General features: G+C 42.5%; 1 protein-coding gene across 7 annotated transcripts in view; it reads right to left on the reverse strand.

Annotated features, from left to right (window-relative positions):
• The window catches only part of LOC134213881 (rap1 GTPase-activating protein 1), a 324,347-nt gene that overhangs the window by 139,830 nt on the left and 157,476 nt on the right, over positions 1–27,041 (reverse strand). For 5 of the 7 annotated variants that reach the window (XM_062693321.1, XM_062693320.1, XM_062693327.1 and 2 more), the window contains exon 2: positions 4,992–5,190. In XM_062693321.1, coding sequence (XP_062549305.1) covers positions 4,992–5,190 — 199 coding nt within the window. Of the gene's footprint in view, positions 1–4,991; positions 5,191–5,283; positions 5,814–27,041 lie in introns of those variants that run through there. The other 2 variants (XM_062693325.1, XM_062693326.1) reach the window with 2 other exon arrangements.

The following is a 27,041-nucleotide window of genomic DNA, read 5'->3' on the forward strand; positions in this document are numbered from 1 at the left end:
AATTCTTGGGAATTTCCTGGGGAAATTCTTGGGAATTTCCTGGGGAAATTCTTAGGAATTTCCTTGGGAAATTCTTAGGAATTTCCTTGGGAAATTCTTAGGAATTTCCTTGGGAAATTCTTAGGAATTTCCTTGGGAAATTCTTAGGAATTTCCTTGGGAAATTCTTAGGAATTTCCTTGGGAAATTCTTAGGAATTTCCTTGGGAAGTCTTGGGAATTTCCTTGGGAAATTCTTGGAATTTCCTTGGGAAATTCTAAGGAATTTCCACGGGAAATTATTCAGAATTTCCTTGGAGAATTCTTAGGAATTTCCTCAGGAAATTCTTAAGAATTTCCTTGGGAATTCTTGGGAATTTCCTTGGGAAATTCTTGGAATTTCATGAGGAATTCTTGGAATTTCCTTGGGAAATTCTTAGAATTTTCTTGGGAAATTCTTGGGAATTTTCTTGGGAAATTCTTGGGAATTTTCTTGGGAAATTCTTAGAATTTTCTTGGGAAATTCTTGGGAATTTCCTTGGGAATTCTTGGAATTTCCTTGGGAAATTCTTGGGAATTTCCTTGGAAATTCTTAGAATTTCCTTGGGAAATTCTTAGAATTTCCTTGGGAAATTCTTGGGAATTTCCTTGGGAAATTCTTGGGAATTTCCTTGGGAAATTCTTGGAATTTCCTTGGGAAATTCTTGAAATTTCCTTGGGAAATTCTTAGAATTTCCTTGGGAAATTCTTGGGAATTTCCTTGGGAATTCTTGAAATTTCCTTGGGAATTCTTGGGAATTTCCTTGGGAAGTCTTGAATTTCCTTGGGAAATTCTTGAGAATTTCCTTGGAAATTCTTGGGAATTGTGGGAATTCTTGGGAATTTCCTTGGAAATTCTTGAGAATTTCCTTGGAAATTCTTAGAATTTCATGGGAAATTCTTGGGAATTTCCTTGGGAAATTCTTAGAATTTCCTTGGGAAGTCTTAGAATTTCCTTGGGAAATTCTTGGGAATTTCCTTGGGAAATTCTTGGGAATTTCCTTGAGGATTCTTGGAATTTCCTTGGGAAATTCTTGGAATTTCCTTGGGAATTCTTGGGAATTTCCTTGGGAAATTCTTGGGAATTTCCTTGGGAAGTCTTAGGAATTTCCTTGGGAAATTCTTAGAATTTCCTGGGAAATTCTTAGGAATTTCCTTGGGAAATTCTTGGGAATTTCATGGGAATTCTTAGAATTTCCTTGGGAATTCTTGGGAATTTCCTTGGGAAATTCTTAGAATTTCCTTGGGAAATTCTTAGAATTTCCTTGGGAAATTCTTAGAATTTCATGGGAAATTCTTAGGAATTTCCTTGGGAAATTCTTGGGAATTTCCTTGGGAAATTCTTGGGAATTTCCTTGGGAAATTCTTAGAATTTCCTTGGGAAATTCTTGGGAATTTCCTTGAAATTCTTGAATTTCATGGGAAATTCTTGGGAATTTCCTTGGGAAATTCTTGGAATTTCCTTGGGAAATTCTTGGGAATTTCCTTGGGAAATTCTTGAAATTTCCTTGGGAAATTCTTAGAATTTCCTTGAAATTCTTGGGAATTTCCTTGGGAAATTCTTAGAATTTCCTTGGGAAATTCTTGGGAATTTCCTTGGGAAATTCTTAGAATTTCATGGGAAATTCTTGAATTTCCTTGGGAAATTCTTGGGAATTTCCTTGGGAAATTCTTGGGAATTTCCTTGGGAAATTCTTGGGAATTTCCTTGGGAAATTCTTGGGAATTTCCTTGGGAAATTCTTGGGAATTTCCTTGGGAAATTCTTTTGGATTTCCTTGGGAAATTCTTGGGAATTTCCTTGGGAAATTCCTAGGAATTTTTTCGGGAATTTCTTCGGGAAATTCTTTGGAATTTCCTTGAGAAATTCTTTGGAATTTCCTTGGGAAATTCTTTGGAATTTCCTTGGGAAATTCTTTGAAATTTCCTTGGGAAATTCTTTGGAATTTCCTTGGGAAATTCTTTGGAATTTCCTTGGGAAATTCTTTGGAATTTCCTTGGGAAATTCTTTGGAATTTCCTTGGGAAATTCTTTGGAATTTCCTTGTGAAATTCTTTGGAATTTCCTGGAAAAATTCTTAGGAAATTCCTCGGAAAATTCTTTTGAATTTCTTCGTTAAATTCTTTGGAATTTCCTCGGGAAATTCTTTGGAATTCTCTTGGGGATTTTTTTGGGATTTCCTTGAGAAATTTTGTGGGATTTCCTTGGGAGATTTTTTGCAATTTTCACTTGAAACTCTTCGGAATTTCTTCGGAAAACTTTTTGGAATTTCCTCGGGAAACTCTTTGGAATTTCTTCGGAAAATGTTTTTGAATTCCCTCGGGAATTTCTTTGGAATTTCTTTGAGATTTTTGTTTTTGGAATTTTCTTGGGAAATTCTTTGGAATTTCCACGGGAATTATTTTGGAATTTCCACGGGAAATTCTTTGGAATTTATTCGGGAAATATTTGAGGTTATGGCTTTCAGTCTTCTTATGCTCAAAAACGGGTTTTACGTTTTTATCCGACGTTTCGGTTACATATATTGGAAGTGGCGCTAAAAACGTACTACACGATAGTTCCTGGTGCCCGGATAAATTCAATTTCGCAGCCCCTACCGAAAAATAGAGGGGGCGATTTAACATAAAGTTGTGACAAAACGTTCTATGCTAAGACAATGTAACAATAAAACGGGACTTAGTTAACTCCTTGATAAAGGTACAATATATGTAACCGAAACGTCGGATAAAAACGTAAAACCCGTTTTTGAGCATAAGAAGACTGAAAGCCATAACCTCAAATATCACCATCATAGTCGATCTCTCCTAGATTTATTCGGGAAATTCTTTGGAATTTCAACGGAAAATTCTTTGGAATTGCCTCGGGAAATTGTTTGGAATTTCATCGGAAGACTTTTTGGAATTTCTTCGGGAAACTCTTTGGAATTTCTTCGGAAATTTTTTTGAAATTCCCTCAGGAAATTCTTTGGAATTTCTTTGGGATTTTTTTTGGGATTTTCTTGGGAAATTCTTTGAAATTTTTTCGGGAAATTCTTTGGAATTCCCTCAGGAAATTCTTTGGAATTTCTTTGGGATTTTTTTTTTGGAATTTTCAGTGGAAATTCTTTGGAATTTATTCGGGAAATTCTTAGGAATTTCAACGGCAAATTCTTTGGAATTTCATCGGGAAGTTGTTTTTTTATTTCCTGGGAAAATTCTTTGGAATTTATTCGGGAAATTCTTTGGAATTTTCTCGGGAAATTCTTTGGAATTTCCTAGGGAAATTCGTTGGAATTTCCTCGGGAAATTTTTCGGAATTTCCTCGTGAAATTCTTTGGAATTTCCTCGTGAAATTCTTTGGAATTTCCTCGGGAAATTCTTTGGATTTTCCTCGGGAAATTCTTTGGAATTTCCTCGGGAAATTTTTTGGAATTTCCTCAGGAAATTTTTCGTAATTTGCTCGGGAAATTCTTTGGAATTTCCTGGGAAAATTCTTTGGAATTTCATAGGAATTTTTTTTTGAATTTCCTTGTGAAATTGTCTGGAATTTCTTTGGGAAAATTTTTTTGAATAACTGTCTGAGTAGTTCAAATTGTTTCTAACCCTAGTTCGCAACTAACAATATTAATAGTCAGCCAAAAAAAGTCCAAAGATAGTAGCCAGTCATAACAGTCCGAAATGGATAATCAGATAGTCAGAATAGTCGGTAGTTGTAGTATCGCGTCGCAATAATTTTCTTTAAATGGTTAGTCCAAAGTTCACGAAATACAAATTAAGAGTGTTTAATCAGACTATCTCAGCCTATCGCAATCTGTTCTGTAAAAAAATATGTAGATTGGACCCGTTGACCGATGCGATTGTTCAATATTTGGATGAGCTGCAGTCAGTCAATTCATTATGTGTGTAAACATTGTCCACTGAAAGTATTCCCGAGTGACGAAAACTCTTCGGAGTTACCATTGAAAAGGTTCTTCAAAATTTCTACAAAAAAAACTCCTGAGATTCTAGCAATTTCTTCAAGAACTTGTTTGGGATTCGTACGAAGAATTATTTGAAATCTTTTGAAAGGTCGAATAAACTACGAAAATGTTTTTCTGAGATGAAATGAATTGTGTAGAAAGTTAATCTCAAAAAAAATTAAAAATAACACAAAAACATATTCTGATTATTAAAATACACGCAGAGAAAATCTACCTTTTTGAACTAAAAAATAAAATTATTGAAATATTTTTTAAACTCAAATATTTTATCTTTAAAATCAAAACTGAAATATATTTAATTCAAAAAATTTAATTGTTGTTTCTACTACAATCCAGTATAAATAATACAGTATATTATAAACTAGTTTGTGAAGTAAATATACGAAAAAATTACAAATATAATTATTGTAGTTTTATTTTCCACACGACGCCTAATCAAAAATTAAAATAATTGATAATCACAAGAAATTTAATATAGCATTCAAAATAAATTTTTGATTACAATATTTTAGTTTTTTTGAATTTAAGAAAAATATTATTGAAAGCAAAAAATTTTCTTTTTGGTTCAAAAATATTTTTTGTACAAACAAAAAAATATATTGTAAATTCAACAATTTTTATTTTGAGTGCTGTTTTGGAACATTGTAGAAACAACAATATTTTTCGTCTAATCAAATCTGTTTTTTTGTTGAATTCAACAAATAAAATTATTAGCCGGGGAACAATAATTATTTTTGTTGTTTTTATACATAATATCATTGAGTTTAAAAAACATTTCTCTGCGTGTTGTTTGGAATGATAATTTTACTTTTAAAAAGAAAAGAATTATTTTTTTCCCGAATGATCTGTTGAAACTTCCAACATTTCGATCAGTTTACATTGAAAGGCTCGCCACCGCGAACGTCGTCCTTCAAGGATGACGCTAATTAATACGCACACAGAATACATGCCTGTTCGTGGCACGCTTTTTTTTCCACTGTTCGGAAGAAAAACAAGGATCGGAATCGGTTACCACGCACCTGTGTGAAGTACGACGGGAGAACGCATCGCTGGTCATCCAACCGCGAACATTGCACTCGTTCCAGCAGCTCGAAGAGATCGTGCGTTGCCCCCCGGAGCCGGTCCGGGCTGGTGGTGGCACTCTTGCTCGGCGTCGTCGGCAGTCCATTCTGTTTGGAGTTCACAGCGGCCGTGGTCCACCCGCCCATATGCTGCCGTCTGTTGCGTTAGAAAAAAAGGAACAGAAAAACATTGGAAATTAAAATTAAACATGTGTTTAATGCGTTATTAATTGTTATTAGTCTTGTTTACTTTGAAGGACTGGTTCTACTTTATAAAAGCCACTCTACCACGCTACTTGCTACTGCTACTCACTGGTCGGTGTGATTCATATGATTGATCGCTTGGCTAAGTCTACTGGATAAATTAGCTGGAGTGAAATCTAAAACGATCTTTAATGAACCACTGAACAACCATTGGTTAGGTTGTCAGCTTTCAGAGCACGGAACCTCCACCAGCATCAAAATCACCATGGCAACAAGGATTATACAAGCCTCACAAAGATCAACTCTCAATTGAATTCCAATCGCAAAACAAAACACGCGTACAAACGATACACAGAAACAGCGATGACCACTGCTTCGATTGGCCATAGACTCCGTCCGAATAACGACCGTATTGTCTCTCTAACGAGCAACCGGAGAGTAGGAAGCTTGCGTTCATTTATCAATTTTGATAAATTGATTCGTTTGCGTGATCACGACTCGCACCGCACTCTCATCCAAACAAAGTAGGCATTCAGTGGACGAGCCCAGGTCGGGTTTTTCGGGGGGATGGTAAGCGTTGACAGCCCGTACGTCGAGCTGTGAACCGAACCTGACTGAACACACACCGCCATGGATGCCAGTTTTGAGGGAGAAAATGAGACCAACGCATCTCGGAATCGAACGTTACTGATAGTTAGGGCGAGATTGTAACTGGCAACACTGCCGTCCATGCTAGTGCTCAGTCAGAGTAAGCGAAGTGTGGGATGTCAATTAGTCAGCTGTCAGTCCACACCAAGTGGTCGAGAGTACCCACCACACACATCTAGGGGAGCGTGGTCTTATATGCAGCTTTTATGCGTTTCAAGCATTTTTAGAGAAATTCCTTCATATTACTCCCCTACGTTTGATCAATCAAATTTACGAGTAAACGCATTCTAGACCATTCTTCCCTACCACAAAACTCTCGTCGTCCGGTGGTTATTTGTATCAAACATTGCCATCATCGTAATAGCTATATAAGTAGCAACCTCGTGGCTAATGTGTGGTAAAAAATATTCATATTTACACGATTAGATCAAAACAGATTGGATACGCCGCGAAAGCGAGAATGATTGGTGGCTGGATTTTTACTTATATGGCTAGGAAGCCCGAAATCCAATGAACTGAGGATGCTGCTGCCCGGAGAAGTCGAGCCACTGAAAGAGAGTGTGGAACTGTGGACTCGGTTCGGGATGATGATGACGACGATGCGATGATGAGCTAATCGGGGAAGGTGAATTGTGGCTCTGGGTAACTTTTTTAGTTTGCTTCCCTTCTCGCCAGTCGGAAAGCAATTCCGCGTAATGGGAGAAAGAAAAAGTGTGTGTACTTTAGGTCTGCCAAAGAGATAATCGCATAATGATGATTAATTATCCAATTTCGTTTTCGATGGTTTATGGTGGGGTCCATTAGTGATGAATTTATCGGTTTCGAATGACATGGCGATTTGTGGGTCCACTTTTGGAAGGGTTATTAACATGCGTGAGATAATTGGATATTGAATTTGATACTTATATGTACCCTAATAGAACCAAAATTGAGTGGCATTTGTATATGGTTTGCTTGGTGTGACTGAATGAAAAAAATCTCATTCAGAAGTCTACAACTAGTTCCTGATGATAAATTTAGAAGTTGTCCAACAATTTCGTTTGCATAGAAAAGAAAATCCCAATGACCGTGACACAAAAAGTAAAAAAATGGGAATGAAAGAGAAACTTCTAGCCATTGGTTTGACAGAAGAATAATGACCTGTTAGACAAAGTTAGGCGTTATATGTAAAAAAGCTCCAGAATTATAAATATCTTTTAAAATAAGTAATTAGCAAATAAATGCAGAAAAACAAATAGAAGGGTTTTCGAATCAATACAAAGAGAGGATCCATTCACTTGCAATTGATGTCGCAAATTTTAAATCACCAGACCCATCCGGTTACAACGGAAATTCATGTCAAACATTCTCTTTCAATTTGCTTTTTATTTTCCCATCAATCGCAAAAACCGAACCGTGACACATTCTCCGCGCATGAATTGATCACCAAATTATGCATCTCTCCTCGAGATTTTAATAAAACGATTGCACATACCCACATTGCCCTGTCTGTCTTGACTGTTCTCATGTTACAGAGCCCTGTTTCAAAACCCTCGCCCCCTGTTCCCGAATCAATCGCGATCGGTTTGGTTTGTAGGCAACTTCTTTTCCTTTGCACGCGCATAATTTGCATTATTTCCATTCCCACCTGCACGAGGAAAAACACAAACACGGGATGAACCCGATCTGTCGGATTGATGCCGTGAGCACAGTTGACGTACCCCGTCGAGATTGACACACGGCATCGAGAAACGATGCCACGAGTATGATGTGAGAAGAAGTATCTATAAGCGGTTTTGGACAATTTTATAACAACGGCGAAACACTATTCATTTCGATGATTGGAAGGGATCGATTGGAATCTGAAAGCGCCGGTTATAGTTTCGAATTAGGGTCGATTATAATCACGTATAGAATTACAAACATTCCAGTGGCAAACATATGCCTACGAGTGTCAAATGTCATATGATTTGAATATTAAATACATTATCGGTAATTACATCCAACCTTAGAAATCATTCGAAGTCATAATTTACCACCGGACAGATTAGTCTGCAAACAGGCATTGCATCTGTTCTGAAAATGTAATTACGTGGTCTAGGGATAATTGGATGTAAGCCACAGTAGTTTCGCCTCTAAGGCATATTTATGAACATGAAGGATCAAAACTGCCTCTAATTCTGTCGGATGCAAAAGAGCAGACCAACGGAATTTCTGTAATAGGCTTATTAATTAGAGAAAAAACTTAGTTCCCAATCGACCGCGGTCAGAGTTGAGCTTGTTTTGGTTTGTGGTTGGGATACTAATTGTCTTAAGGTTTGTTCTTTCGTAAATGCCTCTCGACCAGGTGTTTCGATTAAAGAACGACGGCACTCTGCGAACCATTGCCACCGGTAGCCAATAAAGGTAGAAGCAGAGCGAAGGGAAAGTCAATTAACACGTACGTCCCCAACCCCCATTTTACGACAAAACTCAAAATTCAAAACCACGCAGCTCAGCCAATTTCTAACGGATTTTCAAGCAATCTTCTGGAATCGATCACGAAATTCCTATAGTTTTAGGAACCGAGGTCAATTTTTGTGCAATGGCCATGGTTCCGGATATATTCCAGGGACTACTGGGGTTACCTCCCTCCCGGGAAAAATGGTCACTGGCAGATCGACTTCGAAATCCATCGTGCGACATGTCAAACTTCATGATTTTGCAAGACAAGTACACTGGAGTACATTTCAACGACTTTCGATCGAATTGGCCACCCTCCGGGTGCTTCCAGGGCCTGGTTCCCTTGGGGAAGTGGCCAATATCCGTCCAATCTTGGAACCCATCTTGCGGCATGTCAAACTTCATGATTTTGCAAAACAAGTACACTGGAGTACATTTCGGCGACTTTCGATCGAATTGGCCACCCTCCGGGTACTTCCAGGGCCTGGTTCCCTTGGGGAAGTGGCCAATTTTCGTTCAATCTTGGAACCCATCTTGCGACATGTCAAACTTCATGATTTTGCAAAACAAGTACACTGGAGTACATTTCGGCGACTTTCGATCGAATTGGCCACCCTCCGGGTACTTCCAGGGCCTGGTTCCCTTGGGGAAGTGGCCAATTTTCGTTCAATCTTGGAACCCATCTTGCGACATGTCAAACTTCATGATTTTGCAAGACAAGTACACTGGAGTACATTTCGGTGACTTTCGATCGAATTGGCCACCCTCCGGGTGCTTCCAGGGCCTGGTTCCCTTGGGGAAGTGGCCAATATCCGTCCAATCTTGGAACCCATCTTGCGGCATGTCAAACTTCATGATTTTGCAAGACAAGTACACTGGAGTACATTTCGGCGACTTTCGATCGAATTGGCCACCCTCCGGGTGCTTCCAGGGCCTGGTTCCCTTGGGGAAGTGGCCAATATCCGTCCAATCTTGGAACCCATCTTGCGGCATGTCAAACTTCATGATTTTGCAAAACAAGTACACTGGAGTACATTTCGGCGACTTTCGATCGAATTGGCCACCCTCCGGGTACTTCCAGGGCCTGGTTCCCTTGGGGAAGTGGCCAATTTTCGTTCAATCTTGGAACCCATCTTGCGACATGTCAAACTTCATGATTTTGCAAAACAAGTACACTGGAGTCCATTTCGGTGATTTTCGATCGAATTGGCTACCTTCCGGGTACTTCCAGGTAGGCCTGTGCGCTAATTGAAATTTGACCGGCAGTGGCGCGATAGATCATTTTCAGGCGGCGGTGTCACGCCGTTGCTGATCAGCGGTGGCGTGAATCGGCGTGAACCAGTTTCAAGCGCCAAAACTTCTTCAGAAGTTCGTCAAGGAATTCTTCCAGAAGTTCCTCCACTAGTTTTTCTAAAAGATCGTCAAGAAATTCCTTTGAAAATTCCTCCGTAAGTGCCTCTGGGAAGCTCCTCCAGAAACTCCTCCCGGATTTCGTCTGGAAAATCCTTAAGGAATTTCTCTGGAAGCTCCTCCAGGAATTCATCTGTAAGTTCCTCCGGAGGTTCTTCAGTGAATTCCTCCGCATGCTTCTCCAGGATTTCCTCCGGAAGTTCCTCCATGAATTATTCCGGAAGTTCGTCCAGCAATTCCTCCGGAAACTGGAATTAGCCACCTGGAATTTCTGGAGGATTTTCCGGATGAATTCCAGGAGGAACTTCCGGAGGAATTCCTGGAGGAACTTCCGGAGGAATTCCTGGAGGAACTTCCGGAGGAATTCCTGGAGGAACTTCCGGAGGAATTCCTGGAGAATCTTCCGGAAGAATTCCTGGAGGAACTTCCGGAGGAATTTCTGGAGGAACTTCCGGAGGAATTCCTGGAGGAACTTCCGGAGGAATTCCTGGAGGAACTTCCGGAGGAATTCCTGGAGGAACTTCCGGAGGAATTCCTGGAGGAACTTCCGGAGGAATTCCTGGAGGAACTTCCGGAGGAATTCCTGGAGGAACTTCCGGAGGAATTCCTGGAGGAACTTCGGAGGAATTCCTGGAGGAACTTCGGAGGAATTCCTGGAGGAACTTCCGGAGGAATTCCTGGAGGAACTTCCGGAGGAATTCCTGGAGGAACTTCCGGAGGAATTCCTGGAGGAACTTCCGGAGGAATTCCTGGAGGAACTTCCGGAGGAATTCCTGGAGGAACTTCCGGAGGAATTCCTGGAGGAACTTCCGGAGGAATTCCTGGAGGAACTTCCGGAGGAATTCCTGGAGGAACTTCGGAGGAATTCCTGGAGGAACTTCCGGAGGAATTCCTGGAGGAACTTCGGAGGAATTCCTGGAGGAACTTCCGGAGGAATTCCTGGAGGAACTTCCGGAGGAATTCCTGGAGGAACTTCGGAGGAATTCCTGGAGGAACTTCCGGAGGAATTCCTGGAGGAACTTCCGGAGGAATTCCTGGAGGAACTTCGGAGGAATTCCTGGAGGAACTTCCGGAGGAATTCCTGGAGGAACTTCCGGAGGAATTCCTGGAGGAACTTCCGGAGGAATTCCTGGAGGAACTTCCGGAGGAATTCCTGGAGGAACTTCCGGAGGAATTCCTGGAGGAACTTCCGGAGGAATTCCTGGAGGAACTTCCGGAGGAATTCCTGGAGGAACTTCCGGAGGAATTCCTGGAGGAACTTCGGAGGAATTCCTGGAGGAACTTCCGGAGGAATTCCTGGAGGAACTTCCGGAGGAATTCCTGGAGAAACTTCCGGAGGAATTCCTGGAGGAACTTCCGGAGGAATTCCTGGAGGAACTTCCGGAAGAATTCCTGGAGGAACTTCCGGAGGAATTCCTGGAGAAACTTCCGGAGGAATTCCTGGAGAAACTTCCGGAGGAATTCCTGGAGGAACTTCCGGAGGAATTCCTGGAGGAACTTCGGGGGAATTCCTGGAGGAACTTCCGGAGGAATTCCTGGAGGAACTTCCGGCGAAATTCCAGGAGGAACTTCCGGAGGAATTCCTGGAGGAACTTCCGGAGGAATTCCTGGAGGAACTTCCGGAGGAATTCCTGGAGGAACTTCCGGAGGAATTCCTGGAGGAACTTCCGGAGGGATTCCTGGAGGAACTTCCGGAGGAATTCCTGGAGGAACTTCCGGAGGAATTCCTGGAGAAACTTCCGGAGGAATTCCTGGAGGAACTTCCGGAGGAATTCCTGGAGGAACTTCCGGAGGAATTCCTGGAGGAACTTGAGGAGGAATTCCTGGAGGAACTTCCGGAGGAATTCCTGGAGGAACTTCCGGAGGAATTCCTGGAGGAACTTCCGGAGGAATTCCTGGAGGAACTTCCGGAGGAATTCCTGGAGGAACTTCCGGAGGAATTCCTGGAGGAACTTCCGGAGGAATTCCTGGAGGAACTTCCGGAGGAATTCCTGGAGGAACTTCCGGAGGAATTCCTGGAGGAACTTCCGGAGGGATTCCTGGAGGAATTTCCGTAGGAATTCCTGGGGGAACTTCCGGAGGAATTCCTGGAGGAACTTCTGAAGAAGTTTTGGCGCTTGAAACTGGTTCACGCCGATCCACGCCACCGCTGATCAGCAATGGCGTGACGCCGCTGCCTGAAAATGATCTATTGCGCCACTGCCGGTCAAATTTCAATTAGCGCACAGGCCTACCTGGCTGGAAGTACCCGGAAGGTAGCCAATTCGATCGTAAATCACCGAAATGGACTCCAGTGTACTTGTTTTGCAAAATTATGAAGTTTGACATGTCGCAAGATGGGTTCCAAGATTGAACGAAAATTGGCCACTTCCCCAAGGGAACCAGGCCCTGGAAGTACCCGGAGGGTGGCCAATTCGATCGAAAGTCGCCGAAATGTACTCCAGTGTACTTGTTTTGCAAAATCATGAAGTTTGATATGTCGCAAGATGGGTTCCAGGATTGAGCGAAAATTGGCCCTTCCCCAAGGGAACCAGGCCCTGGAAGTACCCGGAGGGTGGCCAATTCGATCGGAAATCGCCGAAATGTACTCCAGTGTACTTGTTTTGCAAAATCATGAAGTTTGACATGTCGCAAGATGGGTTCCAAGATTGAACGAAAATTGGCCACTTCCCCAAGGGAACCAGGCCCTGGAAGTACCCGGAGGGTGGCCAATTCGATCGAAAGTCGCCGAAATGTACTCCAGTGTACTTGTTTTGCAAAATCATGAAGTTTGACATGTCGCAAGATGGGTTCCAAGATTGAACGAAAATTGGCCACTTCCCCAAGGGAACCAGGCCCTGGAAGTACCCGGAGGGTGGCCAATTCGATCGCAAATCGCCGAAAGGTACTCCACTGTACTTGTTTTGCAAAATCATGAAGTTTGACATGTCGCAAGATGGGTTTCAAGATTGAACGAAAATTGGCCACTTCCCCAAGGGAACCAGGTCCTGGAAGTACCCGGAGGGTGGCCAATTCGATCGAAAATCACCGAAATATACTCCAGTATACTTGTTTTGCAAAATCATGAAGTTTGACATGTCGCAAGATGGGTTCCAAGATTGAACGAAAATTGGCCACTTCTCCAAGGGAACCAGGCCCTGGAAGTACCCGGAGAGTGGCCAATTCGATCGAAAATCGCCGAAATGTACTCCAGTATACTTGTTTTGCAAAATCATGAAGTTTGACATGTCGCAAGATGGGTTCCAAGATTGAACGAAAATTGCCCACTTCCCCAAGGGAACCAGGCCCTGGAAGTACCCGGAGGGTGGCCAATTCGATCGAAAGTCGCCGAAATGTACTCCAGTGTACTTGTTTTGCAAAATCATGAAGTTTGACATGTCGCAAGATGGGTTTCAAGATTGAACGAAAATTGGCCACTTCCCCAAGGGAACCAGGCCCTGGAAGTACCCGGAGGGTGGCCAATTCGATCGAAAGTCGCCGAAATGTACTCCAGTATACTTGTTTTGCAAAATCATGAAGTTTGACATGTCGCAAGATGGGTTCCAAGATTGAACGAAAATTGGCCACTTCCCCAAGGGAACCAGGCCCTGGAAGTACCCGGAGAGTGGCCAATTCGATCGAAAATCGCCGAAATGTACTCCAGTATACTTGTTTTGCAAAATCATGAAGTTTGACATGTCGCAAGATGGGTTCCAAGATTGAACGAAAATTGGCCACTTCCCCAAGGGAACCAGGCCCTGGAAGTACCCGGAGGGTGGCCAATTCGATCGAAAGTCGCCGAAATGTACTCCAGTGTACTTGTTTTGCAAAATCATGAAGTTTGACATGCCGCAAGATGGGTTCCAAGATTGGACGGATATTGGCCACTTCCCCAAGGGAACCAGGCCCTGGAAGCACCCGGAGGGTGGCCAATTCGATCGAAAGTCGTTGAAATGTACTCCAGTGTACTTGTCTTGCAAAATCATGAAGTTTGACATGTCGCACGATGGATTTCGAAGTCGATCTGCCAGTGACCATTTTTCCCGGGAGGGAGGTAACCCCAGTACTCCCCGGAAAATATCCGGAACCATGGCCATTGCAGAAAAATTGACCTCGGTTCCTGAAACTATAGGAATTTTGTGATCGATTCCTGAAGATTGCTTGAAAATCCGTCAGAAATTGGCTGAGCTGTGTGGTTTTGAATTTTGACTTTTGTCGTAAAATGGGGGTTGGGGACGTACGTGTTAATTTGTTCTATACGGTGAATGTTTGTTGTTTCGACGATCATGTCCTGCGATCAAGCGTGTGATCTAGCCGCAAATCGATGTTATGATAGAAATTTTCTAAACTATTAACTCTAGGAATCGTGTGACCAAAGCATGTGATGCTTTCGTGATGCCTTAAACCACAATATTATCAGACGATTCATTGTCTAGAAAATTATTTACAAAATTATTAGAACTGCATTTTCAATTTATACGCAGAAAAAACAGATGCCTCTAACTATTTTGGTATTAGCAAACACATAGCAGTTGTCAGAATGATAGCATCAACTTACTGTCGATAGTTACGTAGGAGTACCATAATCGAACCAGTCCCTTCTACAGCATTGGATCATATCGAAATCAAGAATTTGGCTTTCGATTTCTCAACTCAATATCACTGGGTCAATCTCCATGAAAATTGAGAATCACCGCAGCAATATCTGATTGGAATCTCGTTAAGCTTGAGCTCAAACTTCAGCTACCAATAGTTGGTGAAGTTTTGCAACAGTCATGTACCCAAACAAACCATGAAACGAGGCCGCCCGAAAAGTTTACGACAGCAGCACCCCTGCCCGGGAAGACCCAAATATGGGGCAGCAATTTCGGAGCGTTAATAATAGGTTCACCCTCACATACGACTGCCGGGCCAACATATGAAATAGCTGCTGCTGGTTAGTGAACCGACATTTAAGGCGGGTACGCAGCACCCGCAAAAAGCGTGCCAAAGCCAAAAAAGCATAGCTCCGTCCGCTTTTGCCTTCACCGCCCCGATCACGAAATTGGAAAAATATGATTTAATACCGATCCCTTTTGGTATGGACTCGTGCTACTGGCAGGGCCAGAGGTAATTCGGAACGAATTTACTGATGAATGATTGGATTACTCCGCCAAGCAGCAAACCCACTTTTCGCATTGTTTATGGCCGTGACGGGGACCTCTCATTCATTGGGAATCTTTTAATCAATGGTAATAAGTAGATTGATTTGGTTTTCCCTATAATTTGTTTCGATCCCGAAACCTACCACAATTGGCCCACTTCGGTCGCTGATTGAGAGAATGCTTGTTGATCCGGTCGGTCTGTTCACAATTGCCTCTGTATGATTAAATGGAAATTTTTATATTCAATAATTGCCGCTTGATTTCACCTCGAGCACCAAACACACTGCTATTTCCGATTCGGGGGCTTCCAACGGATTACCGAGAACGGGCACGTGCCATTGCAGCTTGCGTTTTTGACACCTTTATTAAATTAGTTGCATTTCAATTAAGAACCAATCGAGTGCATTCGCTTCGAGTGGCATTATTCAACATCACAGCAAACATTGGCTCCGAACTTAATTCCGTCTGCCACAACAGTCGGCCATGGTTTTTGTTTTCTGCGCCAGTGTTTGGGTTGCTGTGTTTTCAACCACCGAGCAAAATCCATTTAGAGCTGAATTTGCATATTTTTATGCGTTGATAAAATTTAGTCAAGCTTGAAAAAGGATTAGGATCGATATCGCACTTTGGTTGAGGAAAAAACAAATCTTGTCTCAATTTCACAACCGGTTTGCAATCAAGTCCAACGATCCTGCGGGTACGAGCAGTCTATTTACTAAAATAATATACAATAATTGAACACAAACAATCCGAATTCGACAAAAGAAAAAAAGGTTATGCAATCCCACAGCTTTTCTCTATTTTAAATTAAACAGCGTATAATCTTGTACCAAAGCGATCCCTTTCTGGGTACTCGCTTTCCAAAACGGAACCGGCGGCCGTTCGTACAGACAGGAAGATCATTTACACTGTCTGAACGAGACGAATCCCAAACAAATAACTCCTTGATTAGCACTGTGGTGCGCCCTCATAGCGAGTAGGGGGAACGCAAAAAAAAGAGGTGTAAATTACCAACGCGAACTGCACTGGTTGCATCCCATTTAGCTGAGCGGCTTGGCCGTGTTAAACTTGAATACAACCGACCCTCAACCCTAATCGGATTTATGTGGCGAAAAAGTACCACACTGTCCCTCCCAGCTGGTCAACTGGCGGTCAAGCGCAAATTGTAATCCGGGACTTACGGGAGTTTTGGTCGAAACCAGCTTGCATCCGATCCAGTCTGATTAGAGTCTTCCGCGATGATGTGTCAAATTGGTTGGACATACAAATTCGCTTGCTGGGTTTGAGGAAAAAAACGATTGCTTTGATTCAATCTCGTCATATCAGTTGGTCGAGCGAGAAAACAAAAACAGGTAATCTAGTACCGCAATCCAATCCACACTGAAAGATCATTCGTCTCTTTCCGTCCATTCGTCACCGTCGCACTCTAATAGTGCGATGGTTTAGCAGTGTGGGTATTTTGTGTTGATTTTCTGTCGTACGTCGATCAGCTGCGATAAGCACTTTATGTACATAGGTGTAGATTCTTAGCAGTAAGATAGGATTTGTCAGTCAGAAAAAGTTAGAGGCAATAAAAGGTAATCGATAGCAGACATTAGTCTATCAGTTGCAATAAACGGTTTTTATGTTCGCGAGAAATGCAATTGATCCTCTAAACTTTTAAATCGAAGAGAAAGTGTCCAATCGAATATCTCGCGCGTGAACATTTTGGTCCTTCGAACCGGATGTTGGCCAGATTCGAGGACACTTAGTGTACAATCGTGGTGTAAAAAAAACACAACTGAACAATTGTTGCAGTGAAAAGTGCGCCATCGTTTGAAATATCGCCATCGCGGAAGTTTCACCGGATTTCTACGAGGATTTACGGCGCCAGAAGAACTGTGGAAAACAACGATCTTGGATGAGCAGAACCGGGCGGAATTATCTGAAATTTGAGTATAGTGCACGTACAATATTGGCCTGCTGCATGTGGCTGAAATTTAATTGCTGTCGGTGATACCTGTAATAAAGATTAAAGTGCATGCGAGTTTTTCTTTTGTTGTATCGTGTCCCTGTTGGTAATACAAAGTCGGAATTCTGCTAAATAAGTTGGCTGTCGATCTTCGTTAAGTCTCCATTCATCATCTGTATCACCGGGTCGTTCGGTCTGTCAATTCATCGCATGAGGTCGCGGTTTAGTGGAACTCAAACAGTCGAGAGATTTTGCTGAATGTTCCAGAGCATCTGCGAGACGATCGTACAGTTCTTCAGCTAGAATCATCAAGTTCAACCGTCAAAACGCTAGGTCTGCTTTGGGAACCCGATTCAGACAATTTCCGCTTCAATTCTCCGACTTGGGACAATTCTTCGGCAATTACAAAACGATCTGTTCTCTCTGACGCTTCGCGACTCTTCGACCCATTAGGCCTGGTGGGGCCAGTCATAATTCAAGCAAAGATATACATCCAGGATTTATGGAAGCTCGAATGTGGATGGGATGACCCACTCAGCACGGAGTTACAAGAGCAATGGAAAGAGTACCGCCGGAATCTCACCGGTCTAGATAGTTTGTCAGTTTCTCGCTGGGTTGGAATTACCAAGACTTCCGTGACAGAACTACACGGTTTCTGCGATGCCTCCGAAAAGGCCTACGGCGCTTGTATTTTTGTGCGTTCTATTTCCGCTGAAGGTATTATAACGATACACTTATTAACTTCAAAATCGCGTGTCGCTCCTCTCGATAACCTGAAGCGGAAAAAGAAACGGCAGACAATTCCCCGTTTGGAACTATCAGCAGCTTTATTGCTTGCCCATTTGTACGAAAAAGGTCGCATGTAGCACACGTTTTGATACGCGACCTTACTTTTGGACGGATTCCACAATCGTCGAATGCTGGCTTGCATCTCCTCCATCCAGGTGGAAAGAATTCGTAGCCAATCGCGTCTCCGAAATACAACACATTACCAAAGACGGAGTATGGAATCACGTCTCCAGCCTCGAAAATCCAGCAGATATTATCTCACGTGGAATGAATGCAGCTCAATTGCAATATCAATCGCTGTGGTTCCGAGGACCACCGTGGTTGTTGTCTGACAAGGAAAATTGGCCGCAACCACAACACTATGTCGAGGAAGAGTTCGATCCAGCAACTCTAGAGGAGAAAAATGCTGTCACTGCTGTACTGCAAGCCATACATCCAAGTGACTATTTTAGCCTTCGATCCTCATTACCGGAATTGGTTAGACTGACAGCATATATTCGTCGTTTTGCTTCAACGCTAAATCATGCAACCAAAACAATCGCAAGCTAGGATTCATTACCAGTACAGAGTACGAAGAAGCACTTCTAGCTCTTGTTCGCCTCTCCCAGAAAGAATGTTTCGGTCAAGAGTATGTAGACTTGACTAATGGCCGCCAGGTACAAAATTCATCAAGAATTGCATCACTGAATCCGCAACTCATCAATGGTGTACTCTGTGTTGGTGGCCGCTTGAAAAACGCTGAAGTTTCATCAGCCGTAAGCACCCGTTCATTATCGACCACCACCATCCTTTGGCTACTTCCATCGTGTGTTACCAACATCGCAAGCTGTTTCATGCCGGACAACAAGTTCTCATTTCTGCCGTGCAGGAACAATTTTGGCCTACGAACGTCCGGAACCTCGCAAGGAAGGTGATTCATGATTGCGTAGCTTGTTTCCGTTCTAAACCAAGGATTCAAGATCAGTTGATGGCAGACCTTCCACCAGAACGAGTTACTCCATGCACACCATTCCAACGAGTTGGAGTCGACTACTGCGGGCCATTTATGGTCGTGTATCCTTACCGTAGATGTCGTCCCGTGAAAACCTTCGTCGCTGTTTTCGTTTGTTTGGTGACCAAGGCTGTCCACCTAGAGCTAGCGGCGGACTTAACAACAAATGCTTTCTTAGCAGCTCTGAAGCGATTCTCCTCTAGACGTGGCAACCCTCAATTAATCATGTGTGATAACGCCACGAACTTTGTGGGAGCAAGGCGTGCACTGGATGACCTACGTCAACTATTTGGTGCTCAACAGTTCCAGGAGGAAGTTGTCAGACATGCATCCATTGAACAAATCGAGTTTCAGTTCATTCCAGCTCGTTCACCGAATTTTGGTGGCCTCTGGGAATCAGCGGTCAAGTCCTTCAAGACACTGCTCAAGCGAACGATTGGCCTGCGCAGTATGGTATACGATGAAATGCAAACCATGCTTGTACAGATAGAAGCAGTTCTAAACTCGCGGCCCTTGACGCCAATTAGCAATGATCCAGCTGATTATGAGGCGCTGACTCCGGGGCATTTTCTCATCCATCGGCCTTTAACAGCAATTCCGGAGCCTGATTTGAATAATGTACCCGAGAATCGATTATCGGCATGGCAACGTGTACAGCACTTCGTGCAAATATTGTGGAAAAAATGGACCGCTCAATATCTTTCCGACTTGCACAATCGGACTAAATGGACGCGACAGAAGGACAACGTTGCTGTTGGGACAATGGTTATACTTAAAAACGAGAACTTTCCTCCACTAAAGTGGCCACTTGCCCGCGTGACCGAGGTTCATGCTGGTTCTGATGGCAACATTCGTGTGGTCACTGTACGTACGAAGGATGGAAGCTTCAAACGGGCAATTTCTAAAATTTGCGTACTGCCCATCCGTGACAATTTTTCTGCCACCACCGAATAAGGGGAGAACTAGGCCTCCTCCAACGGCGGGGTCGAAAGGCCCCCGCACGCCAGTTAAGTTACGTTTTATTTTGAATTTCAAAAAGCTAATTACAACCTTTTGATCTCATAGTCCCACTGCCGTCATGCTACCCGAATAAATCGGAGGACTAGCTGTAGAGTTGATTGGAACCGTCATAGCTTGAGGTAACCTGTTTTGTTTCGGTGGTGGTTGTTTTGTCTTGGTGCATGGAGGTGCTTATATTCCGGCTGATTTGAATTTACGCAAAGTCATACGTTTGCGTCAACCATAGTGGCAACGTCATCTACACAGTTTGTTGAGCACATCATAAGAGTTTTTCTTGAACCACTTCGTACGTTTGGTCCATTCGAGGTACATTTCTGGAAAAGGCAACTGAGGAAACATGCGTTCTTCTTCACTCCGATATTTGCGCAGCAATCATCAGGCTGCTAAGCTTAGTTGAACCATCGTCGTGCTTAAGAGGGTCCATCAATAACGCCACCTGGCGTTCCCGGAGGCCCTCGGCGTCAGGGCCTCCCTTCAGGCAAGTCTTATCGTCGTACTTATTTTCTATTTAAAAAGCACCCTCTCATTTTATCCAGCGAAGCGTTGCATTATCGAGAAGTTGCTATATCAGCCAGCAAGTCTATCGAGCATGGATGGTCAATCGCATCAATCGTCACCTACAAAGAGGGGAATGTTTAATTGATGTCAACACAACGATGAAGGGAAAAGGAATTGAACTGTCGTATTCTGGAACATTAACATCAGAACGAGAACAGGCGAAGTTAATCTAACTCATCGCAATCGTCACGGTCATCACAGAGGAATGCTTAGTCGCAGGATCATGCCTGGCAGGTTACCTTACCAATTGCAACATCGTCGGGTACATATGCGTTACCTGCCAGGTAAGTTGTTCCGGTTTTACACAACACTATACGAAGATACTCAAGAAGATACTCCATAAATTTCTTCACTTTCTGGATCAACGAAAACGAGCAACTAGTCAGCTGTAAATCATCAATGAATTCATCGTAGCAGAGGAAACATCGATAGGTCGAAAGAAACATCATGTCCAACATTCTACCCGGCTTCTGTGATATTAGCTACAGAAAACCATGGTTCAATATCGGCCACAACAACTTCGGGACAATTACAGATTTCCACAGCGGCTGCAGCCTTACCACATCGTATCAAGCACAACAAATCACTGCCAAGTTCACGCCTACATTATAATCAACTCTTTTTGTGATATCCAAGCATTTTTCCACAGTTTTACTACATTTAAGTTATTTTATCACAGCAACATTTGTTAGTTGCGATCATTTTGTTTACACTTCAAACACCACTCGTATTTTTGTATAGTAATAAGTACCTAGGTAGTAAGAAAAGGAGAACAAAATGATGTTGAAACTAATTTTCAAGGCGGCCGGCGTATGGTCGAGCGAGAAAACAAAAACAGGTAATCTAGTACCGCAATCCAATCCACACTGAAAGATCATTCGTCTCTTTCCGTCCATTCGTCACCGTCGCACTCTAATAGTGCGATGGTTTAGCAATAATGGGTATTTTGTGTTGATTTTCTGTCGTACGTCGATCAGCTGCGATAAGCACTTTATGTACATAGGTGTAGATTCTTAGCAGTAAGATAGGATTTGTCAGTCAGAAAAAGTTAGAGGCAATAAAAGGTAATCGATAGCAGACATTAGTCTATCAGTTGCAATAAACGGTTTTTATGTTCGCGAGAAATGCAATTGATCCTCTAAACTTTTAAATCGAAGAGAAAGTGTCCAATCGAATATCTCGCGCGTGAACATCAGTCTTCTGAAAAAAATCGATCAGAGCTTTTTATTTCTAACAAGTCCACTACTACAGCAAGGACTGAAAAATGCCCCAGATTTTGTACTCAAAAGACGCGACCCCTATAAAGCTTTTAACAGCCGCATATAGGTATGTCGTTGCAGCGAGGAGCACGTTTCGATTTCGTTGCAGTACCGCCTTCCATAACAACGGAACAATAGTGAGCAAACAATGATTTGATGTGTATGTCAAACAGCCTTGTTCTACATAAGGGTGTACGATATGTGGCTTTTGGATGACGAAATTAAACAAAATATGGGACTGCGCATGGATAGGGTAATATTTTCTTATTTGTGAGTAACAAGTGAGTAGCAGCGAAATTCTTCGAAATATGAATTAAACTAAAAATTTTACTTCAAAACATATCATTGGATTTTCCACAATAAAAAAAAAGAACAATTTTCGTGGGGAAATCTAAGGATTTTTCACAGGAGACTCTCAGAGACTCCACGAAAATTTCTTCATAATTTTCACGGGAAATTCTTCAGAGTCCTTTGAATTTTCCAGGAAAATTCTTTGGAAATTTTCGAAGGAGATCCCTCGGAATTTCCACGGGAAATTCTTCGGAATTTCCTCAAGAAACAATTCCACGGGAAATTTTTCGGAATTTCCACGGAAGATTCTTCCGAGTTTCCACGGGAAATTTTTCGGAATGTTCACGGGAAATTTTTCCGAATTTCCAGGGGAAATTCTTCGTAATTTCCACGGGAAACTCATCGAAATCTTTCCTCGGGAAATTCTTTGGAATTTCCACGGGAAATTCTTTGGAATTTTTTGAAATTTCTAAAGGAGATTCCTCGCAATTTCCACGGGAAAATCTTCGGAATTTACACGGGTAAATCTCTGAAATTTCCACGGGAAAATCTTCGGAATTACCACGGAAAATTCTTCGGAATTTCCAAGGGAAATTCTTCGGAATTTCCACGGGAAATTCTTAGGAATTTCCACGGGAAATTCTTCGGAATTTCCACGGGAAATTCTTCGGAATTTCCATGGGAAATTCTTCGGAATTTCCACGGGAAATTCTTCGGAATTTCCAGGGGAAACTCTTCGGAATTTCCAGGGGAAACTCTTCGGAATTTCCACGGGAAATTCTTCGGAGTTTCCACGGGAAATTCTTCGGGATTTCCACGGGAAATTCTTCGGAATTTCCATGGAAAATTCTTCGGAATTTCCATGGGAAATTTTCCGGAATTTCCACTGGAAATTCTTCGAAATTTCCAATGGAAATTCTTCGGAATTTCCACAGGAAATTCTTCGGAATTTCCACGGGAAAATCTTCGGAATTTCCACAGGAAAATCTTCGGAATTTCCACAGGAAAATCTTCGGAATTTCCACAGGAAAATCTTCGGAATTTCCACGGAAAATTCTTCGGAATTTCCACGGGAAATTCTTCGGAATTTCCACGGAAAATTCTTCGTAATTTCCACGGGAAATTCTTCGTAATTTCCACGGGAAATTCTTCGTAATTTCCACGGGAAATTCTTCGGAATTTCCACGGGAAATTCTTCGGAATTTCCACGGGAAATTCTTTGGAATTTCCACGGGAAGTTCTTCCACGGGAAATTGTTCGAAATTTCAACGGGAAATTGTTCGGAATTTCCTCGGGAAATTCTTCAGAATTTCCACGGGAAATTGTTCGGAATTTCCACGGGAAATTGTACGGAATTTCTTCGGGAAATTGTTCGGAATTTCCTGGGGAAATTCTTCGGAATTTCCTCGGGAAATTCTTTGCAATTTCCTCGGAAAAATCTTCGCAATTTCCTCGGGAAAATCTTCGGAATTTCCACGGGAAATTCTTCGGAATTTCCACGGAAAATTCTTCGGAATTTCCACGGAAAATTCTTCGGAATTACCACGGAAAATTCTTCGAAATTTCCAAGGGAAATTGTTCGGAATTTCCTCGGGAAATTCTTCGGAATTTCCACGGGAAATTCTTCGGAATTTCCACGGGAAATTCTTCGGAATTCACAGGGGAAAATCTTCGGAATTTCCACGGGAAATTCTTCGGAATTTCCACGGGAAATTCTTCGGAATTTCCACGGGAAATTCTTCGGAATTGCCACGGGAAATTCTTCTGAATTTCCACGGAAATTCTTCGAATTTCCACGGAAATTCTTCGGAATTTCCACGGAAATTCTTCGGAATTTCACAGGAAATTCTTCGGAATTTCCACGGAAATTCTTCGAATTGCCACGGAAATTCTTCGGAAATTCCAAGGGAAATTCTTTGGATTTTCCACGCAAAATTCTTCGAGATTTCCACGGGAAATTCTTCGGAATTTCCAGGAGAATTCTTCGGAATTTCCACGGGAAATCCTTCGGAATTTCCACGGGAAATCCTTCGCAATTTCCACGGGAAATCCTTCGGAATTTCCACGAAAAAAATCTTCGGAATTTCCAAGGGAAATTCTTCGGAATTTCCACGGAAATTCTTCGAATTTCCACGGAAATTCTTCGAATTTCCACGGCAAATTCTTCGGAAGTTCCACGGTAAATTCTTCGGAATTTCCACGGGAAATTCTTCGGAATTTCCACGGGAAATTCTTCGGAATTTCCACGGAAAATTCTTCGGAATTTCACGGACATTCTTCAGAATTTCCACGGAAATTCTTCGGAATTCCACGGAAATTTTCTGAATTTCCAAGTTAAATTCTTCGGAATTTCCACGGGAAATTCTTCGAATTTCACGGAAATCCTTCGGAATTTCCACGAGAAATTCTTCGGAATTTCACGGGAAATTCTTCGGAATTTCCACGGAAATTCTTCGGAATTTCACGGAAATTCTTCGAATTTCCACGGAAATTCTTCGAATTTCCACGGAAATTCTTCGGAATTTCCACGGAAATTCTTCGAATTTCCACAGGAAATTCTTCGGAATTTCCACGGAAATTCTTCGGAATTTCCACGGAAATTCTTCGGAATTTCCACGGAAATTCTTCGAATTTCCACGGAAATTCTTCGGAATTTCCACAGGAAATTCTTCGGAATTTCCACAGGAAATTCTTCGAATTTCCACGGAAATTCTTCGAATTTCCACGGAAATTCTTCGGAATTTCCACGGAAATTCTTCTGTTTTTCCACGGGAAATTCTTCGGAATTTCCTCGGAAAATTCTTCGGAAATTCTTCAGAAATTCTTCGGAAATTCTTCGGAATTTCCACGGGAAATTCTTCGGAATTTCGGAATTTCCACGGGAAGTTCTTCGGAATTTCCACGGAAAATTCTTCGGAATTTCCACGGAAAATTCTTCGGAATTTCCACGGGAAATTCTTCGCAATTTCCACGGGAAATTCCCTTCGGAATTTCCACGGGAAATTTTTCGGAATTTCCACGGGAAATTTTTCGGAATTTCCACGGGAAATTCTTCGGAATTTCCACGGGAAATTCTTCGGAATTTCCACGGGAAATTCTTCGGAATTTCCACGGGAAATTCTTCGGAATTTCCACGGGAAATTCTTCGGAATTTCCACGGGAAGTTCTTCGGAGTTTCCAGTGGTAATTCTTCGGAATTTCCACGGGAAATTCTTCGGAATTTCCACGGGAAATTCTTTGGAATTTCTACGGGAAATTCTTCGGAATTTTCACGGGTAATTCTTAGGAATTTCCACGGGAAACTCTTCGGAACTTCCACGGGAAACTCCTCGGAATTTCCACGGGAAATTCTTCGGAATTTCCACGGGAAATCCTTCGGAATTTCCACGGAAATTTCTTTGGAATTTCCACAGGAAATTCTTCGGAATTTCCACGGGAAATTCTTCGGAATTTTCACGAGAAATTCTTCGGAATTTCCACGGGAAATTCTTCGGAATTGCCACGGGAAATTCTTCGGGATTTCCACGGAAATTTCTTTGGAATTTCCACGGGAAATTCTTCGGAATTTCCACGGCAAATTCTTCGGAATTTCCACGGGAAACTTTTCGGAATTTCCACGGGAAATTCTTCGGAATTACTACGGGAAATTCTTCGGAATTTTCACGGCAAATTCTTAGGAATTTCCACGGGAAACTCTTCGGAACTTCCACGGGAAACTCCTCGGAATTTCCAAGGGAAACTCCTCGGAATTTCCACGGGAAATTCTTCGGAATTTCCACGGGAAATTCTTCGGAATTTCCACGGGAAATTCTTCGGAATTTCCACGGGAAATTCTTCGGAATTTCCACGGGAAATTCTTCGGAATTTCCACGGGAAATTCTTCGGAATTTCCACGGGAAATTCTTCGGAATTTCCACGGGAAATTTTTCGGAATTTCCACGGGAAATTCTTCGGAATTTCCACGGGAAACTCTTCGGAATTTCCACGGGAAACTCTTCGGAATTTCCACGGGAAATTCTTCGGAATTTCCACGGGAAATTCTTCGGAATTTCCACGGGAAATTCTTCGGAATTTCAAAGGGAAATTCTTCGAAATTTCCACGGAAAATTCTTCGGAATTTCCACGGGAAATTCTTCTGAATTCTTAGGAATTTCCACGGGAAATTCTTCGGAATTTCCACGGGAAATTCTTCGGAATTTCCACGGGAAATTCTTCGGAATTTTCACTGGAAATTCTTCGGAATTTTCACTGGAAATTCTTCGGAATTTCCACGGAAATTCTTCGGAATTTCCTAGGGAAATTCTTCGGAATTTCCTAGGGAAATTCTTCGGAATTTCCTCTGGAAATTGTTCAGAATTTCCTCGGGAAAATGTTCAGAATTTCCTCGGGAAATTCTTCGGAATTTCCAAGGGGAAATTCTTCGCAATTTCCACGGGAAATTTTTTGGATTTTCCACGGGAAATTCTTCGGAATTTCCACGGGAAATTCTTCGGAATTTCCACGGGAAATTCTTCGGAATTTCCACGGGAAACTTTTCGGAATTTCCTAGGGAATTTCGCTATTTATGATATTTCGAGGTGGCTGCTTTCAAAACCTTAAATAATGAAAGCCAGATCATCTTTCATGGATGGAGAAAATTCCTTGCAAATGCAGAGGATTCCGTGGTCTCTTGTAGCAGAGTGTGCCAAATTATTTTTTGTTTCTTTATTATATTTTAAGGATATTTGAACACTTCAGAAAGCTGAGAAAAATATTGCAACACATTGTGAAAATCTGCTGCCTAAAATACTGCATACCCTCACTTCTCCAGCCTCCAATGACCGTTGGCATGTAGTCACAAAATAAGGCACACCATTGGGGGAGGAACGAAAACACACTGTGCTCAAACGGCCTAAGCCGAACGTACAAAGGCAAGACATTAATTGAAATATGAAACAAGACTAACCGCAATATCTGCACACCATTCGCTGCAGAATATGGGCCACAGACAGGCCGACCCAACAAACGGACCGGACAGTCGAATTGACACCACCCCAACACGTATTGTAGAGTCCGAGCCTGCTGGGCGCTGGCATACGGCTCCGACGACGACGGGCTGGAACGGACGAGATCCAAGCGTGAGCATAATGCCGGCCTTTGTCTGGTTGCAACAGCAGCTCGGCACACAACAATTCGCTAAATTGAGACATTTTCACCCCCAGGAGTATATGCACGTCACTAGCGCAAACAGCGAGGGGCAGAGAATGGCATTTTTGCGTAAAATTAAATCTGGGTCTCCTCGGTGTGCAGCCGCAGCAATTGCAGGATTGTATGCATAATGCCCCGGAATAACAATCACCGAAA

This window comes from Armigeres subalbatus, chromosome 2 (assembly GCF_024139115.2).
Source record: "Armigeres subalbatus isolate Guangzhou_Male chromosome 2, GZ_Asu_2, whole genome shotgun sequence".
Lineage (NCBI taxonomy): Eukaryota > Metazoa > Arthropoda > Insecta > Diptera > Culicidae > Armigeres > Armigeres subalbatus.